The 20,431-nt window shown below is 48.3% G+C and overlaps 1 protein-coding gene across 1 annotated transcript in view; it reads right to left on the reverse strand.

The window, feature by feature from the left end:
* The window catches only part of Mal (mal, T cell differentiation protein), a 24,077-nt gene extending 3,843 nt beyond the window's left edge, over positions 1-20,234 (reverse strand). Inside the window, exons 1-3 of the mRNA XM_031371832.1 lie at positions 19,592-20,234; positions 3,649-3,816; positions 2,025-2,150 (exon numbers count right to left, since the gene is read on the reverse strand). Of these exons, the coding sequence (XP_031227692.1) occupies positions 2,025-2,150; positions 3,649-3,816; positions 19,592-19,684 (387 nt within the window). The 5' untranslated portion in view covers positions 19,685-20,234. The remainder of the gene's footprint in view (positions 1-2,024; positions 2,151-3,648; positions 3,817-19,591) is intronic.
* Between the last annotated feature and the right edge of the window lie 197 nt (positions 20,235-20,431).

The following is a 20,431-nucleotide window of genomic DNA, read 5'->3' on the forward strand; positions in this document are numbered from 1 at the left end:
AGAGAGAGAGAGAGAGAGAGAGAGAGAGAGAAGCCAGGCATAAAATGAACCTTGCGTAATTCTACTTCAAAAGGCAGGCAAAACTGAATTGAGTCTCTCTCTCTCTCTCTTTCTCTCTCTCTCTCTCTCTCTCTCTCTCTCTCTCTCTTCCTGTGTGTGTGTGTGTATAGTAGTAGTAGTAGTAGTAGTAGTAGTAGTAGTAGTAGTAGTAGTAGTAGCAGCAGCAGCAGCAGCAGTGCTGGAAAGTGAATTCAAGGCCTTGAACATTCCAGACAATGCTCTACCGCTGACATACTCCTCAAGATATGTGTCCTAGTTCTTTTTTAAAAAGTTATTGAAAGTAAAGGTAAAATATCTGTGTTTCTGTAGGTAGGTATGTACATTGTGAGTGCAGTGCCCATGGAATGCAGAAGAGGATGCTGGATCCCCTGGACCTGGGGTTATAGGCAGTTGTGACCCACTGGATAGCAATGCTGGGAATGGAACTCTATGAGAGCAGTATTCTTTCTCAACTGCTGAGCTATCTCTCCAGCCCCATGTATCTTATTTCTTAATTATAGGCGAATTCATCTTCTGAAAATTCATCAATTCATCTGCTTGTACCTGTGCACTTGACTGGGTGAAGGATGCACTTTGATAAGAAGTTGGGATGCAATAGAGCCAGGTAGTGTTCAACCCATTCAGTGGGTGGGGATTTTAATTCAATCTACCTAGATTTCCCCATCACATCTAATCTACATCACACTGTTGTCCTGAAGACTTTTAGGGGCATTGTTGTCAAATGCTTGGATGTCTGTGAACTCAGAAGGCTTCTGGGTTAAGAAGGGGGAGGTGGAAGGTGCTCCTCCAATGGCAGAGGAAACTCTCTTTATAGATGGTGGCAGAGAGGAGGGATCACCAACCTCAGGGAGGAAGGCACAAGCTAGATGCTGCCTGGCTGTGCTGCTGTTTGCAGACTCCATGTTGGGAAGTGTTCCATGACATAGGACAACTGGAGAGGGTAGTGACAAGATCCTCAAGGTGGCCAGGCTCATGCAAGTTGCTTAAGGGGACACGCAGCTTCTCTAGGGTTTCATAGGGTCCCATGAGGATGACGCTTTGGGGAACTTTCTCCCCAGACTTCCCTCTAGATCCAGGAAGAATCATATTACCCAACACCCATCCCTGTGGACTTTACCCGACCTCTGTTCCACACTTCGAGCAAATGACAGGTGCAGTGTCTTGGGATCTGTCAGCTTGTTCTCCTTTGGGATTGGCATGATGCCCAACCCAATTTCTCAAAACTGGAGAAGCACCATTTCTAACTTTTGTTCCTCATTTTTCATATGTCACCCACAGTTAGAAAAAAGTTTTAGAAATAAGTTTTATATTGATGATTCTGAGTTAAGCACATCAATACATTGCTTCGAGGGGACCTACCACTCAGAAAACCATCTTTCTGAAATGACAATCTCTTACTCCTTGTCATTTGGATCTAGTCCATTAGAAAGAAATGGACATTCTGTCCGCAGTGTCCCTTGTCTTGACTGAATGTCTCTGTGGACAATACTCAAGGAGGGTATGAGACCCAAGTGGCCAAACTCACTGCTCGAAACTGATACCAAAAGCCTACATAGGTGCTCAAGACCCTGGCTTTGACATTTGGCTATCCTGGAAACAAATCCAGGCTGCCTCTCCATCCATGACATGAGTGTAACAATACCACTGCCCTCTCAGGATTACTGTGAGGATCAGATAAGAACACTTGGTGGGTACTTAGTGGCCATCACCCCTCAGATGTCCTCCCATGCACAGCTAGTTTAGCATGAGCTCCTGTGTCCACTGAACCTTGGACCATGCATCTCTGAGAAGACATCCAAGGGAGTTATGGCTCATCTCTTCCCTTCAGAGTGGCTTCACTGCTTCACAATTGAGGGCAAAGTTTGACTTCACTGGGCTGGGCGACCCTCCATCTGGAGCTTCTGCAGCAGGCTGAGAGAGCCGCTTGCTCTGTGTACTGCAGGTGCAGGCTGCAGGGAACTTACCACTGCCGCAATGTTTTCATGGTAATGCTTGTAGGTAAAGCCATCGAACATGCTGATGGTGGCCAGGGCTTCCAGAACTGAGGCACTGAGGTAAAATAGGGCAGCCACACAGTGGTAGGCTGCATCCTGTCGGTGAAAAGGGTTGTGTCAGAGTTGAGAAGAGACACCCCAACCCAGACATGGAAACACAGCCCTCGAATTACCTGATCCCATCTTTGTCCCTGATCACTGCCTTTGAATAACGCCCATAAGCCCTAAGTCTACCAGCTTAATGGAGGTTTGATGGTTGTTGCCATCAAAATTCAAAGTTTCCCTTCCCTGGGTAGATCCCACAGTGAACCCTTTGGTGGCAGAGGATGCTTTTTTCTCTGAGGTGTTACAGAGGGCAAGTTTGGAGTGTGTGCTGATTGTTCTTTGTTATGAAATCGACAGGGTTAGAAACTTCTCTGAGAGACACTTCTGGGTGTGTCTTTGAGGTTGTTTCTACAGAGGCTTAACTGAGGACTGATGACTCACCCCGAATGTGAATGGCACCATCCCATAGGTTGGGGTCCCAGACTGAACAAGGAAGAGAAAGCCAGCTGAACACAAACATTCTTCCTTCTGCTTTCTGATTACTGACAGATGAGATTAGCACCTTACCTTTTCTGCAGCTAACCCTTCCCTACCATGACTGCACCCACAAACCACGAGCCACACGAACCCTTCTGTAACCTGCTCTTTATCAGGTATTTTTCCATAGCAACAAGAAACATAACAAATACTGGATTACAGGAAGAAATAAAAACTGGTGCTGGACCCCAAGATCAACTGCGCATGCTTACAGTCCTGACTTGGATGCAGGCTCTTTGTCCAGAGAGAGATAAGCCTGGGCCATTTCCATTGCCTTCATTTTGTTGTGTTGGTCGTATTTATTTATTTTGGCTCCTGGTATATTTCAAAGCAAAAAGGAACTGCGACAATGTTCTGTGTGGTTGTAATTTGGAAGTGATTTCAAAAGTGCAAGTAGAAAGGCCACAGAGAGGGACCAGCCTGGCCAAGTTGACCTGACCCTCCTTAGTTAAAAATAAGCAAGCCCCCCCCCCTTGTATTTTTTTGAGGCCTGTCTCCAGGGCCTCAAAGCAGAACTTACTACAAAAGAAAGAACACAGGCCGTTTAGGCACACAAGTCTTCTGGAAAGTGTGCTTAGATGGTAGTCGGTAGTCGCCACAAAGACAGGCAGAAGGCATGGTCTGGCCACTAGGGAGCCATCAGCTTAGGCCCAGTCTTCAGGACTTTGCTCCCCAGGACAATAGCCCTCCAATAGTGGGGGTGCCTGAGAGCTGTCGGGTGCATGTGGGTTAGGGTACTGGTTCTGCTTGAAAAGGCTAGAGCAGATAAGAAAGCAGAGCACCCCGCGAGACTCTGCAGTAAGTACACAGATCCTGCCTCTCCACTCTGACCTCCTGAATGCGGGAAGCCCTCACTGCTATGAAGTATACTAGTACCAAGTACTACTGGGTTGTGCTGAAAAAAAATGTTTCCAGGGAAGCCACAATTCAGGCTTGGAAAAGTAGTATTCTAGTGATGTGGTTCCAGCACTGCCCCCATCCCCATACACAAATTCCCTGGGCCAGCACTCACCAATGTGATCCAGGAAGTCTCACCGCCATGAGTACCAATTATGTACAAGACCATCAGGGAAGTGGTGGCCACAAAACAGAACACGGACACGAACATCACCCAGCCCTGGACCAGGGGTAAGGGTACCAGGGAAGAGGCAATCAGGATCCATACCAGGCCTCCAAAGATCTGCAGGGAGGAGACACAGAGAGAGAGTACTGGAACAGGGCAAAGCACAGGTCACCAAGGGGCCCAAACCCCAGCTCCCAGCCACAGCAGGAGCTCGGGAGTCTAGGGTTGCAGATACATAGAAAGCATACAAAGAGGGTGGCATGAGCCTCAGCAGAAACATCTCTTTTATCCTCCAATACCTCAGCTAGAACTCCAGCCTCACCCTTTGCCATTGCCTGCTGGCTTACTTTGTTTCATTTCTTAACTGTGAGCTTCATTTATTTTATTTAATAAACACTATATCACACCTGGGCATTGTATTAAAAGCTTCATAAACATTAACTCCGGTAACTCAGCAACAGTGTTATGGGCAAGGAATGGTCACATTTGTCAAATGGTATAAAGGAGGTGTGTGAAAGCATTGCAAAAACTTATAGTATTTAGTATTAGCATTTGAATGCCTACCCTTTCTTCTGAGTGTCTGTTCTTCTCAGTTGCCTTGTTATTAAAAGATCCCATATATTATAAAACAGTGAGCAGCCAGCTGGGGGTGACATTACAGGTCTCCAGTGCCAGTGCTGGAGAGGTAGAGGTAAGAGGATGGCAAGCTCAGGGCTAGCCTAAGCTACATAGTGAGACTTTGCCAAAATATCAAGGGCTGGACACGTAGCCGGTGGTAGAAGTCAATTCTTTAGCCACTGCAAGACCCTGGGTTCAATCCCCAGCAACAGAAAAAAAATTGTAGCAATTAAAAGATTGTTTTCTAGGTTATTAATGGGTAAACGTACTAACTACACTCTATTATTAGCATTTTTCCCCTCAGACTCAGAGTCTAAGATGCTCAAGTATAGGAAGTTCTCTGACTGTTGCTGTTGAAATTTGGAGTGGAGAGGTCACAGGTTGGCCTTGTGTTTGAGAGGAACAACAACTCAGGGATAGCCAAAAGAGATCACCATTGATATCCCCAGGGTTGGAGGGTTGCCATTCTCAGAGGGGAGCCAAAGAGCTTGCAGAAGCCAGCAGGGTGGCCCAGCCACATGATTGGGATTGTCTCCACTTCTCTCTGACCCTCTTCAGCTCAAACCTCATCTCTCTGCCCCATGCAGATGAGGACCTGGCTTGGTCCTGTGGAGATGGCTCTGCAGTAAAAAAGTCTGGAGAGCGCTGTGATAGAGCGAGGCACATCCTTCTGAGCATCTGGGGCTGAAGGCAGGCACCACTCCCAGCCTTGTGTGGAGGGTAGAATGGGACCTGCTTTTAGGGGGCATTGGGATACAGTATGGAGAAAAGTGATGGTCAGTCAGGTCTGTCCATCCAGTCCCTTAGTGTGCAATATTTCTCTTCTATGTGTCCTTGGTCTGGTCACCTTAGAACCATCAAGAACAATTCCAGTCAAGCTATTTGTCTGCATGTTTCAAGGGAATCCTGTATGTCTCTGAAGCCTTAGGCACCAACATAAGGGCGTCTGGAAAGAGGTAGTTTGTCTGATCAGGTAGTTTTGGGAGTGGAGTCTGCCTTGGTCATAGAAGCTGGTTCCCTGGGCAGAGATTCCAGGAGAACCCATCCACCACATCTCCCAGTCAGCCATCTTGCATATAAGCATCCTTCCAACCATGCTTGTTGAATGGCTGGACTAAACTAGAGTGACTCGTGAACAAAACCATCACAGGAGCAGCTTAGGTTGCCCGTGTATGCGGGCACATTACTTTGTAGAATCTATGTGGGATCCTGTGGGCCAGAAGTGCTTATGGGTGGCTGATAGCCTTGACCTTGAAGGACACTGAGTTCCACAGAAGTCTCTTTCAGTCCAACGCACTCTCCCAACTCCTGCCAAAGGGCTGAGTGGATGGAGACATTCAGACTCCCTCAGAGCACAGCCAGCAAAGGTGGACTGGGTGACGACTATGTTTTCTGTTTACTGTGGCTATATCATTGCTTTTAGGACAAACAAAGTGTAAAATGCATAAGTTAAGCTAGTGCGCACAGGCACCTGCAAATGTCAGACTTCGAAATGGCTTTCGGTTCCTGGTCTGCAGAAGTATGGCTTGTATTTCATGTCCCTTATATCACCCCTTTCCACTCTGTTCTCCACTAGGGGACACACACAGGAATTGTGAGGGGAAGTCGAAGGCGGGGCAGCAAGCAAGCCAGAGTGAAACAACAGAGGGCTTGCCAAGGTCTTCCTAGATGCCAGCATTGAGCTGGTTCTGAGTTTTCCGCTGATGCCTGACTGATTCGGGCTGTTTGAATCAGTGCTTTCTTAACTCTGCTGGACACTGTGCTCTGGTTCTCTCCCTCTCTCTCTCTCTCTCTCTCTCTCTCTCTCTCTCTCTCTCTCTCTCTCTCTCTCTTGCATGCACGCACACACATACACAGAGAAAAACAGACAAACAGAGAGACAATATACAGAGGGGGAGAGGGCTTGAAGACAGAGATTCCTGGAATCCAGTCAGAACCCTTGTCTCCTGCCCCAACAGTCCTCAGGACCTGCCTCTGAGCATGCCACCTAGCTAACTGGCACTTTTGAAAATTAGGTGTCCCCTCCACCCTTTGAACAATATAAACAGTGGTAGGTTTCACAGTGAGGTACTGGGAGAAAGCTCTCTCTGTCTGCCTTCCTTTCTTTCTCTCTGTTCAGTTATTAAGACAGGGTCTCTCACTATAGCCCAGGTTAGCCTGGAACCATGTAACTTCAGTCGGTCTCTAACTCATGTCAATCATCTTGTCTCTACCCACTGGGGGGTGGGATTACAGACCTGAGCCATCATGTCTCGGCTCTCTTTATAACATTGGTAATGAGATGCAACTCACACATGGTACAATTCATGCGCTGAAGATCTACACTTCAATGGTGTTTAATAGATTCATACATACAAACTGATCATCACCATAGCCACCTTTAGATAACTTTGATAAACTCAAACTCTTCAATCAGTAGCCACTTATCATTATATTTATCATAATGACTCCAAGGTGAATACTTCTCTTCCAGGAGGATCCCTGGAAAACAACTGCATTATCACAGTTCCCACCAGTTCCTTGTGAGGTGTCTGAGAGCCACAGAGCCACTGGCTCTAGGATGAGCTGGCTGTGATGATGGTGTGCATCTGGGAACTTATCAAACACCACCAGGATTTACCAAACACCTAGGGACATTCTTCCATCAGTTTCCTGTCTGCGTTACACCTCGGAGTGGGGGCCAGTAACTTTGAAGACATCATTGCCAGCCCTGGCTTTTGCCCTCCTGTCTGGCCATAGGTCTTCCCCATGCCCACTACCGCCTGGCTTAATAGGTGGGGAGCAGAGAAGGGAACGCAGGATGGAGCAGATAGAGGTGGGAGTGGGAGGAGTCTGTGAAGGTGTCTAAGTAGTGTCCGAGGGAACATGGGGCAGGTGGCTAAGAAGGCTCACAGCCCCACTGAGAAGGCAGAAGGATGAGGGGAACAGAGCTGGGGAGAGAGTGTATTCCCAGACAGCGCTTAGAAAACTTGGCTTCACTGGGGACTTTCCCATTTGGAAAGTGGCCCTTTGCTCCTGTCAGTTCCAGTACAGAAGCTCCCCATTGACAGCTGCAGCAGCTGTGGGGCAGGAAGGCTTCCACATCTATGGATTTAACCAGATGCAGATTTTTAAAAGTATTTGGAAAACCCAGGCATGGTGGTGGATACTTGAAACCACAGGAAGCCGAAGAACGCTTATGAATTAGAGGCCAGCCTGAACTACAGACTGAGATCCTGTCTCAAAAATTACAATGAAATATTTGGGGTCTGCTGGGGGGATCCCCTGTGTCTGAACTGGATGTAGTTTCAACTACTTCTTTTCTGACCTAAATGAAGGTTAATAGCTGGCCCTGACCGGGTGAGGTGGCTGCCCTGGAGCATGGGGCCTTAGAGACAGAGGTGAATTTAGCTGGTTAAGGTGGGCATGGGGCCAGGGTATGCTTCTCCGGTGGGAGGCTAGAGATTATATCACAGAAGAAGATGCTGGAGCAGGTTTCAGGGCTCCCGAGGGTGAGGCACGATGAGAGAGCAACAAGTAGCAAAAGCTGGGCTGGAGGAAGGGTGAGCCGTAGAGAGCTGATATTTAGCATGAATCATGGGAGCCAAAGCCTGTTTGTACCCCACTCCACCTTCAGGTTGTCCAGAGGACAAACAGAGAGAGCAAGCAGGGTACCCACACCCAGGAGATAAGGCGCTCCTGGGCAGTGAGCAGTCCTCTCAGGCCTGGCTTCAGGATCCCACTGGCCAAATATTTGTCAAGTGCATGGGGATAGGTGAGGGTTCAAAACCATTTCCATCTGTCATGAAAACTCTAGATGTCTTTCAGCTCTCAGGGTCCAAATACAGAGACATAACTGTTAAAAATCAAACGTTATACAACCAGGTGGGGGTGGGACCCCGGGGTCTGTTGATGTTAAAGCCAGGCTCCCCTGCCCCCACTTCTATTCCATCATACCAGAGACAGCAGAGTAGTTGCCAACAGTGATCTCAAATGAAGCTCTCCAAGTCACTGTTCTGGGAGCTACATGGATTGACCAGTCCCTCTGGGCCCCAGTGCTCCAAGCTGGAAAGTAGGGGTAGAACCTGGATTGATGCTCTAGGGTCCTAATCCCTGACCAGGCATCAAATTATCTAGGACAGCTTTAAAAACCAAATGACAACATTCAGGCCCAGGGTCAGAATAAACTGGCAAGAGGCAGAACTGTGGGACAAGAGACAGAGGACCTAGGCTCCTTGCCAAAGGCTGGGAGCATGTTTTCATAACATGGGGCTCCAGGTGATATTCTGCATGCTCCTGACAAAGCAAAAAGACAGCAGATACTGTCTCCAGTCCTGCAGGGTTTCCAGCAGAGCCAAAGAGAACTCTGCTGTTGGTCCTGTCTGGCCTTGTGATACAAAAATATCACGGGGAATTTTGTTTTTCTGTCTTTAAGCTTCCATCCCTGTCTTGCTTTGTGCATGAGATCAGCTTGTTGCTGGATGTCCTCTAACACCAAGACCCAGCCTCACTGACGAGTAGAGGGCTGTGCCTGGGGCAGGAATGGTGGGCTGGAAACTGCCTGGTGTTCGGTGCCAAGAAGAGCTGTAGGGATGTTTCAAGTGCAATAAAAATGTTTCTAAAGATTTAAAAATGGTTCTTATCCACAACTTACTCGATCGAATGATCTTTGTGAAAAAATAGTTTCCTCAGGAAATAGGTAATTTCTTGGAGAGCTTTCATAGGAGCCCCAAGAAGATTCCCACTGTTTTATCTTTCTTTCTTTCTTTCTTTTTTGTTTTTCGAGACAGGGTTTCTCTGTGTAGCCCTGCCTGCCCTGTAACTCACTCTGTAGACCAGGCTGGCCTCAAACTCAGAAATCTGCCTGCCTCTGCCTCCCAAGTGCTGGGATTAAAGGCGTGCGCCACCACCGCCGGCTGTTTTATATTTCTTTATTACTACTTATGTGTGACTACAGAGGGAAACTTTTGAGAGTTGGTTCTCTTCTTCCACCATGGGTTCTAGAGGTTGAACCGAAGTGGTTAGGCTTAAATGGCAAGCGCTTTAGCCTTTGGGCCAACTCTCTGGCCTCCTGCGCAGTCTTATGAGCAGGAAGCAGACCAGAGTGGGCAAGGGTACAGACTACACGTTAGGCTAGAGTTCTGAGTTTGAATCATAGATAGCTTTGCCACACCATCTGGGCCACTCTGGGTAAGTTACTTAGCTTTTCTGTTGTCCCTTTGTGTACGAAATGGTGACAATGATACCTATGAAGAGAGTTGACACCAGTGAAGATCTGTTGTGAGTAAAGCAGTCTCACCTTTGACCACATAAAAATTCAAATGGCCTGCAATTTCAGTATGCATAATCGCCCGCTCACTTGCTAACTTGCAGGGAGCTAGAGTTAACCAATTAATCAGCTATAGCTAGTTTGTTTTGTTTTGAGACAGGGTCTGCTGGGTTACAGTCTAGGAGTCACCTCAAGAAATAGGGATGTAGCAGAGCCGATAGAGGGTTTGCCTAACATGTGTGAAGCCTTGGGTTTCATCTCCAGTACCTCATGAATGAACTATGCCCGGTGGCACACACCTATAATCCCAGCCCTGCAGGAGTGGAGGCAGGGGACTCTGGAGTCCAAGATCATCCTCAGCTACATAGCAGTTTCAGGATGGCCTGTGAGACATCAGATCTTGTCTCCAAAAAAAAAAGAAAGAAAGAAAGAAAAAAAAAGAAAAAAAGTGACTATATAAGCATCAGGAAAGAAAATACCATAGTGTGCCCCAAACTGAAAGTTGTATAAAATGTGCCTGCCTAAGGGAATATAATGGTCACGTAATATAATGGGGCCATCTTTCTTACAATGAGCTCATTTGTCAAAGAAGAAAGGAATTCTCCAGGACATTCTTGAGATTCATCTGGAGTTCCCATTACTTGTGGAGCTGAAAGAGCACTTCATCCCAGCTTGTCCACTGCAGGGACTGGGTGGCTGAGGTCATGCCAAGGATTTGTTCCAATTCTCTGGTTGTTTCCTGAGAGCACTACTATATGCTGTCTGAGTCCTGACAGCAGAAAGTCTGCCAGGGAAACATGCCAAGACAGAAGCTGAAGAGTATATATACCGCCCACATGCAAACCCCTTGAGTCAGGCATTAGGGCTCCCAACGGCTCTCTTATAGATAAATGTGACCAGAAGTTTGTGTGTTGACTTCTTGGGAAGTAGAGGAAATGGCCACATAACACAGGCTGTGCATCAAACACTAGCCTACCCTTCATCCCCTGGGAGGAATAGAGAAGATGGCCTCATCAGCTGAGAGGTGCCAGTTGGCACACCCAGGCTTCTGGGAAGGTTGCCAGGCTCCATACCCATGAATGCTGTCCTGAGGCCACCAGGAACGGCAGTCCCAGCTCTCTGTTGGCCACGTGCAGGCTGAAGCTTTCAGTAGCCAAGAGTTATGTCAACATTGAGTGTCCTGGCAAGTTGTATGTCAACTTGACACAAACTAGAGTCATCGGACAGGAGGAAACCCCAATGAAGAAAATACCTCCATCAGATCTGGCTGTAGACAGGGAAGCCTATAGGGTAGTTTTTACATTATTGATTGATGGGGGAGGATCCAGCCCTTTGTACATGGGAACACCCCTGGGCTGGTGGTCACTGTGTGTTCCAGCAAGCCATGCCTATATAAGGTTGAATGGATAAAAGAATCATTCTGTAAGCCAGAGAACAGGGGACATTCTTGCCCTGTGTGCGCCTGTGTGTGTATATATGTATATATACAAGTGTGTACAAGTGTATCTGTGCCTTATATCATCCATGTGAGTTCAAGTGTGTGCACGTGTGTGAATGTGTGTTTGTATGCATGCATACACACACACCTGGGCACACATTGGCATAGGCATGTGTTCTTATGTAGAGAGGCAGATTAAAGATGAGCTACTGCCAAGGACAGAGTTGACACTGGCACTTGGGTAGTCAAGAGGACACAGAGGATGAGGTCTTGGAAGAATGATATGGAGGGGCAGGGCAACACCCTTGACCACTAAACACCACAGCTCTCCCAGTGTTCCTTGGCTTTGCCTTCAAAAAATAAGTTTGGATGGAGCCTGAGGCCTCCTTTCTTATTCTGAGAGGTGAGGCTGCCAGAATAGAAGCAACTGTGGGGAAGTTCAGTTTCATCTCCTGGGCTGGGAGAAACTCAGCTCCTAATGAGTCAGAGGGCAGCCTCCCTTCACTCCCCCAGTTGCTCACTCATGCACTGAACAGGCACCAAGAGTGACCATGTCAATACTGTGACAGGCACACCCAGGGAGCCTGGCCTTATTCAAAGAAACACACCAGGACATGGGGTGCAGCAGTGTGCTTGCCTAGCATGAAAAAGATCCTGATCTGGATCTCTAGCACTGAGCACACACACACACACACACACACACACACACACACACACACACGCATATGCATATACGCATGTACACACACACATATGCACTCAAGCACAACATCTCAGCCTCCATCTTGCAGTCCTGTCTCTCATGAGAACAGTTCTGGGTCTTCCAGTGTAGACTCAGGCAGCTAGTCAAAGCTTGATGTAATCAAAAAGAAGCTTCAAAGGCTTCATGCAGGATAGGCAGAGGCCAGTAATCTGTACTGATGCCCTATACTGACCCCTCCTCTGTGGACAGGGTACAGAGGAGAGGATCAGAGGAGTCCATGTCTGGGAATCCTGGCTTATTGGGAGTCTGACTTTTGGGTCTGTCAGGGTAAGCATTGGGTGTGTTAGGAGAAGGGCCTGCCTCAGTTTACCTATGTCAGTGGCTTTTTTTAATGACCCCTTCTCCACCAGGTCTCTTTAACTCCAGGGGAGTTTATGGCTCCATCATCCCTCCTGAGCAGGTTAGACAGTGACAGTCCTACTTCATCTGAAGGGAAGAGCAGGGCTTTTAGAACCTTCCTTCTGTTTGGCTGAGTTCGGGGCCTCAACTGGTATTTTCAGGGTGGGTGGAGTGTGGGTAAAGCCCTTTTCTGGTCTGCAGTCCCTTCTCCCTCTAGTATTAGGGAAGTCCCATTCCACCTGCGTAGGGAAATATGGCTGACTTAAGTCACAGCGTCCTCACAGTCAGGGGTAACTGCAGGTTCCTGGATGAATGAAGGCTTCCTCTGACTGGCCAGTGTCAGTGAATTCCACACACGGTCTCATTTGGATGGAAAATTTTGTACCACACCTACACTCCCTGGATGTGCCCAACAAGATAAACAGAATCAGAGTTTCTGTTAAAAAAAAAAAATACCAGACAAGCCACCTGTAAAAGTCAGGATCCGTGGAAACACTAGATCAGAAAGGAGTGGCTTTAATGCAAGAAAACAAAAGGCATTGACAGGCATCCTCAAGTAAGTCAGGAACTCTGTGAGCACACAGACAACAGCCAGCAGAGACCCAGAACACTTTCTGGGAGCCTGGGGGCATTCTTGGGACTTGGTGGCCACTGCCAGTTTCTCCTTTCATCTACCTTTAAAGTCAGGGTCCTCTTGTGATCTGTAAGTGCTAGTCAAGTGAGAGTGGCCACCATCTGCTTCCTATCAGCTTTGCTGAGAACAAATCCTACTTTCAACAAGTTTTGTGGCAGGCCCAGTCTTCAGGCAGGGTCTCAAGACAAGCCCCAGAGGCCTGTACCAGGGAAGGGCGCTATTAGGGCAGGCTTCTGGGTGATCAAGAGAGGTAAGGCTGAAGGGTCACTCCTGAGAGGGGAGCATTTTCATACACTCCACCTCCACCCCATTGAGCTATGTGGCTGGTTTTAGATGTCCGGAAATCCAAGAACTGGGTGCTCCTAGTCTTACTATGCCCGACTTGTCACCACACTTCTGTAGGACAGGACAGACGATTAGGAATGTGACAGCAGACTTCTGTGTGCCCCTCCCTGTACCTGCGCCCTTTCCGACAGTCTGGATAGACAGTCTGGATAATGTCACTCGCTCGGGAAAGGTTAATTCCATTCCCACTGGGAATCGGTTCCCATGCCTGTGGGTGACACAGCAATCTGTGTCATGCTTACAATCCCCAAAGAAGCTGTCTCCACCCATTCTGGCAAAGGCTGGCTGAGCGGTGGCGCCTAGAGCAGCTAGGGTAGCACCCAGCCTCCAGGACAAAAGGCAGGAAGGACAGAGTTACCACCACACCCACTTTTCCTTAGCTGCCCATCAAGCTGGCTGGAGGGAGTTGCTACCTCAGTTGTTGAATCCCAATGGGAAGAGAGAGCCACTGGGAAGGCCCCACAGAAGGCAGGACACAGTGACTGGGGGATATAAAGTAAGTGTCCTTGCTAGGCGGTGGCGATGCATGCCTTTAATCCCAGCACTTGGGAGGCAGAGGCAGGCAGATTTCTGAGTTCGAGGCCAGCCTGGTCTACAGAGTGAGTTCCAGGACAGCCAGGGCTGCACAGAGAGACCCTGTCTTGAAAAACAAAACAAAACAAAACATAACAAAACAAAACAAAATAAGTGTCCTTCACAGCTCCACCAGTCCTCAAGCTTCATCCTGCCCTACCAGGGCTAAAACAGACAGAGAAGATGGTAAAGGTTGGCTAGACCTCTCCATGACTATTTTCTGTGGGCACAGGATAACCAGTTGATCCCAGAGCAGGGGTTGAATTATTAGCCAATTAATAATAATTGTACCTAATAGCTATTGAGTTGAACTATATCATGTTATTTTAAGAGTTATGTGTATGCATTCTGTATTGCATAATGACATTGCAGTCAATGACAGACACACACATGAGTAGTTCTATAAGATTTTACCACCTGCTGATGTCATGGCATCATCGTTTGTGAAAGTAGACACTGTGGCCTTCACACTGCATCAAAATTTCCTAATGAAGCTATGATGGCTAACGCTGTCAACTTGACACAACCTAGAGTCACCTGGGAAGAACATGCCAAGGGGAACTGGGTTAGCCGGTGGGCATGTCTGTGGGGGTTGTCTTAACTAAGCTAACTGATGTGAGAAGACCTAGCCCACTGTGGGTAACACCATACCTAGTCTTGAAATTGAGCCTGAGCCCAAGCAGGCAAACAAGTGAGTATGTGTGTATTCATTTCTCTCTGCTCTTACTGTGGATATAATGGGTCAAGCTAATTTGAAGTTCCTGATTTGACTTCCCACGGTGATGACATGTAACTGGGATTGTAAATTAGAATTGTAAGCTCCTTTCTTCCCTAAATTGCTTTCTGTTAGGGTATTTTATCACAGCAACAGAAATGGATGTGACATTTAGCCATGGAGTCTCACTAAGTCTACCATGAAATAAATCAACCCTGCAGCTGGATTGGTTTTAGACATGGCCATGGGACTATTAGTACCAAGGGAGAGGAGACTGGTCCCTTGGCCCTTCTTGGCTCTCAACTGGGCTAGACTCTTGACAGAAAGGGAATGACAAAGGAGATAGTTTGTTAGGCAACTCATGTCTGCACCTCCTGCCGCGAGACAATGGGTGGCAATAAGCTCTGTTCTTTCCCAGGAAAAAGAATAATAAAGTTTGTGTTTAATACACAAATAACAAAGGAAGGAACACCACCCGGAGTCAGCATGCCCTCTTCTGTGGTCCACCCTGGTGGAGGATGTCATCTTTGGCCCTTCTCTGAGGTGCCTACTCTCTAAAACCTGTTCCTTTGGCCTTCAAGGGCCTCCTTGGAAGTTGAGCCAAGAGTTTCAGAGGGACCTTTCCTGCTTCTTGCCCAACTCTTGGCTGTGTCCCATGCGTTCTGTCCTCTGCCCAAGTATATTGATCCTTTACAACTTATAATGAGGCTTTCCTGCCATTCTGTAGGCCTGGGGACCTTGATGTATTCCTGTGATCCACACTGGGGTTGTTTTGCCCAGATAAGGGCAGAAAACTACCGACATGTGAAGCATTAACAGCACAGAGCCTGAGGCTGTGAGGCCAGGAGTGAATCAATAACCTTGGGAAATGCCACTGCTGATATCCAGCCAGATGCTAGTGGGAAAATCAGGCTTCCTACCAGAGTACAGAAGGACCCAAGCATTATGGGTCCAATTGGGACCAGTCTGCTCCTTACTCTTGGGATTAATCTAAACCCTTGGGAAGGGGTCAGCCACACTCTTCCATGGTGCTTTGCTTCAAGGATGAGGGTGCCTTTACAACTGGCTTCACATTTAGTGACTCCAGAAGAGACAGTTACTGGAGTATTCTACCAACACCATCCTCTAAGACTGCAGGTCTCAAATCATGCCAGATCTAGTGACAGACAACATGAGTTCTCAGGGAAGACTTAGCCTGGCTGTACCGAGAGATCTTAACCAGTCTCCTGTCAGAAAGTATTTAATTCTTCAAGTCAACTTCTGGCTCCCAATAGTTCAGGAATGGCTGCCTCCTGGTCCAGCGTCCATCCCAGCCCTTTCTCTCAATGATGGGTCTCCCTGCCAAAGCATAGTGTGGACATTCACGAGCGGGCAGCTCCAGGGTCCCTTTACCTGTCCTTCAGACACATGCAAGGACACCCAGCTGAGAGCTGACCTTTCTCTCCCCTTTCAGCATTTCATTTTGTAGGCTCTCCTTCCATGCACTTGCTGGAGGATCTCAGATAGGGAAGGTGCCTCTGTGACCCTGCGGGGCTCTGAGTTACCAACTCCTGATCAAAGCAGGCCACTGGCCTTGAAAAACTGGAAAAGTCACTTCTCAAAGCCAAGAACTCCTCTCCCCAGATCTCTATAATTCTGTCTTTAGAGGAGAGGAGGAGAGTAGAATGCTGGGGCTGAATTTGGCACCACTCCCTTCTGGAGAGCTCAGAGAGGACCCCAGCCAACACAACACCACATAGCCTGGAGGAGCCTTAGCACCTCTCTCTGTCCCACTCCCTAGGGACACCAGGGAAATTTCTCCTAGAACAGAAAGTGTCCAGACCTTGGAGCTGTGAGAGCCTCAGGATGCCTGGGAACCTCACTCCTGCCTGTCCAATAGCCAATATCTGTTCTTCTCTCCAGTCTTTAAAAAGGTGGCCCAGATTACATACAGCCACACTCACTGAGTCAGTGGCCAGTGTAAGGCTTATCATTATTGGATGTACTGACTAAGAACCCATGGAGAATATTTGTATGTAGTGGTGGTATTGCAACCAGCAGCTCCGAAGTGACTCTGAGCTGTCCCTACATTCCCAGATGGGTGAGAAAGAGCTGCCAAGTGGGTCCAATTACCCGCTCCAGAACACCTTTGGTGTAAGAAAACAGTTGCCCCCACCCAAGCAAGTGGTTACCTCTCTTTCTCAGTTTCTACCAGGACCTGCAAATGCAGGGTCTGGGATTCTACATCTCTTGGGCTCTGGCTGGTTGGCTGCTTGATACACTCAGAAAACTGCTCCATCATCTCACGACCGAATGAAGGCTCTGGCCAGGTGAAAAACTAGGACCTGTCTAGTCATTTTCGAACAATAAAAAGTTCCACTTTATTCTGAGACTCACAGAGGCCATCATTTTAATAATTAACAGGTCCAGCTCAATGTAGGAGTCAATACTGCAAACCAATTCTGGATGGTTCCCTCAGCCTGCCTCCACCCCTAAATACATACCTAACAAGTACCAGCTGTCACCAGGGACTGACCCTGCCTCCTTCCCTACACTTCTGAGGTGTGCAGGGGTCTATAAACAGCCACTTTTGGAATTCCTAGAACCCCTTTAAAAAAAAAAAAAGACAACATATGACTATGTAGCCCAGGCTGGCCTCAAACTCATGGCTCCTGACTGAGATTACAGGTATGAGCCATCACACGAGCTCCTAGCACACTCTTCTCCAGGCAGTTTTGTCATGAACTTCTAGCCATTCTTGATGAGAAGTCATCTCTTGAGGAGGGCGGGGGGTGGTGGTGGTGGTGTTGCGCTACCATGTCTGTTAGGTTCCATCGAGGAGGAATTATTTTAAAGTTTTCTTGCAGTCTTTGCTTCTGGACTTGTTTTAACACTATGGTTCCACCCAATGGGTGGGAGGTGATGCATCAGTGAGGTTTTGATCTCCTTTCCTAGATGATTCCCTCAGCTGGGCATCATTTCATGAGTTCATTGCCCATTCATGTTACTTCCTTGAGGAGAGGTCTGTTCAAACCATTTGTCCACATTATAATGGTATTTTAGGTGTTGAGTTATGATATTCTAGTTTAGGAAAACACCCCCTTGAGGTGGTCAGTGCCTCTTCCGGGCTCTTAGCTTTCCAGCTTTCTGTCAAAGCACATATCGTTTCATATGCCCCGTCTATGTTGAAGGAGCACTTACTGGACTGAGTCTGCCTTCTGCCTTCTCTCCCAGGCAGAAAGCCAGCCCTAATCTCTCCAGGAAGAAAGTCAAAGATGGCAAGTGAGCCATCGAAGGTCTCTGGAGAAAGTGACAGATGTGGGAGGTGGGCAGACATAATAAGAGCAATGGCTGAGGTAGAGGAGACACATTTTATAAAACACAAAGGGACAGATTCTGGTCAAGAGGGAACCCTAGAGACTCCTGCTACCACATACAGGACAAGAGGAAACCCTGGAGACCCCTGCTACCACAGACAGCACACTAGTGGGGGGGCATTCTCACTGAACAAGTAGTGCTGAGATTTTCCACACCAAGCAACTCTCTTCATGAGGATGGTGGGGTCCTCCGCTCCTTTCTATAGACTTGACTGTCTTTCCTGTTCCTTTACTCAGAACTAGTCTTTCTGTCATACTGAAAAACTAAAAAGTGGGAGAATAACTAACTAAAAGAGGGCCTTTGGAGGCTGTGGACCTGCCATCACCAAAGCTCCCCTGCCCGTGTGTGTGTGTGTGTGTGTGTGTGTGTGTGTGTGTGTGTGTGTGTGTGTCTACAACCAAAGGCTTGGCAAAAAAGCACAAAGCCCAACGGTCACTTTATCTCATGACTTGGTATGGTATTCTCCAAAGAGCCAACAGCAGTTTCTAGAGACTCAGTTTTTTTTATCCCCCTTAAAAACCTCCCTGTCCCATCACACCTCAGGCGGAATTTTGCTCTGTCATATAGTCTCTGTACATTCCTCTTTGTAAAATTCTGAAGAGTCACTCATCACTTATTCCCAGGTCCTAGATACCATCTGCTCATTTTTAGAAACCCAATAATGGGCAGACATAGGCTGAGCTGTCAAAGACAAGAATGCTCTCCCCCCGCCACCCCGCCCCAGCAGCCAGTAGGTGCTTTCTCATATGGGCCAGATACCTGTGTCCAGGACATTGAGTTGGCACTGTTCCTGGGTTTGCTTGGCAATCCTGAACATAGAAGGAACTCTATGAGATTGGAAGGCTTGCTAAAGACCTGGATGACCTTGGCAAGTCCAACCCGGTTCTGGGCAATGGGTGCTCCTATTTGTAAGTTGTGGGGCTTGGCGGTCTGCAGGGTTTCTTATACATGTTACTTCCATATAGTCTTGAGGCATGAAATCACTTTAGAAACACCCACGTTTGGATTCTACTCAATACTCATCCCAATTTCAGTGACATCCTTGATGATGGAACCTACTGTCTTTGGCGTCCACAGCCTCCTTTCCTAATTGTCCAGTTAGAAGCTGGGATCCAGTTGTTAAAAAATCACCTACATTTTTTTTCCTCCAAGCCCACACTCCACACAAAGACCTCTGCATGTTGGGAGTACAGGAAATGTTGTCTCTACACCCACAGAATTAAACAAACACCTTCCTGTCCAGGCAAGTGCTAGAGGACCCTGGGGACTAGAAGTTGAAATAGCTCTGAAGCCTCGCAACATTTTACCTGGGGCTCACAATAGGAAAGTTTCTCGAAGCTAGTGGGGTCGTTTCTAGAGTGTAAGACTGGTAGAACCCAGCCGAGGCGCAGAGTCAACCCAAGGTCAGCCAAGGCAGGTGACAGAATTCACCTGTCTCCCTCGACTCCTCCCTCCTCTCACGCAGGGCTTAGGGACCACAGCCCAGCAAATGACAGCCACTGTTTTTCAAAATTGGCACTGAGGCATTCCCTTTCCAGAAACTTCGAAGGGCCTGAAAAGTTTGGCTTCTCTTGGTCTCCAAATCTCTGTCGCCAGCATGGAGGGGTTCTTTACCTGGGTTTGTTTACTCAGAAGGACTCTGTGGGAAGCGCTCTCGGATAGGAGCAAAGCTCTAGGAAGAGTTTTTTTCTGCACCTACCTGGGAAATCGGTCCGCTAATTTAGAAAGGAACAAACCACCGACTGATAGGGGAAACTTCCCGATTTCGGTTCCCTCCATGCTGCCTAGGACAGCGGTACAGAGCTCTCGAGCAACTCGACCCACCCCGTCCCTTTCCCAGAGCAGGGCGCGCTATCACTCACAAACTCACAAACGAAGAGCAAGTCAGGGAAGGTGGTGAAGACCGAGAAGCCACTGGGCAGGGTGCTGCCACCCGAAGCCGCTGCCGGGGCCATGCCTGAGAGCTGGCGTCGGCTTGGGACTGGACACGCTCGCCTCCGGCTCCGCACTGACCACTCGCTCCCTCCGCAGAGCCCAGTGGCCGCGGCGCTCTCCCGCGCGGGTTAAAAGCTGAAAAGCCGGGGTCAGAGGAGGGCGGAGCTCCGGCCACCCGCCCCGCCTGGGTCTCCTGCCCCGAGGGACGCGGCTGAATCGCCTCTGGCACCGCCCTGAAACCCAACGGAGTGCTCTCTGAGGATCTGCAGGGCTGGGTTGGGAGTCTATACTTGTGCTGACCTACCCCTGGGTGTCACCTGCCTGAGGGCAGTGGATGGAGAGGCTCTGCCCTGTGTTGCGCACCACGCAGGTGATCACCATTCATCAGTAACCGATCCGAGACCTCCCCACTTTGGCACCCATTCCCTTTAACTCTAGTTGTGTCTCCAGTTTTCCCTTGGGTGCGTTAATGTGCAGCCTTCACATCCAGGCTCCCGGAGGACACATTCAGGATTTTGTTCTCTCCTGCAGGCTGGGGATTCTAGGGGTAGCTCGTCAGGGGAACTATATGCCAGCAGGAGGGAAGGAGGTGACTCTTAGGGGAAAGAATCTGGGAGGCTGTCTGGACATATATTGCCAGGGAAGATTCCATCAGTCCTGAAGATGGGGCAGTCCTCCCCTATTCCGTGTCCTTTGACTCCGTTGACTGCTGAGTTGTTTGTAGAATTTTACTCTTCTTATACCACAACTTTACGTTTTCTTTTTGC

Source organism: Mastomys coucha, unplaced genomic scaffold (assembly GCF_008632895.1).
Source record: "Mastomys coucha isolate ucsf_1 unplaced genomic scaffold, UCSF_Mcou_1 pScaffold15, whole genome shotgun sequence".
NCBI lineage: Eukaryota > Metazoa > Chordata > Mammalia > Rodentia > Muridae > Mastomys > Mastomys coucha.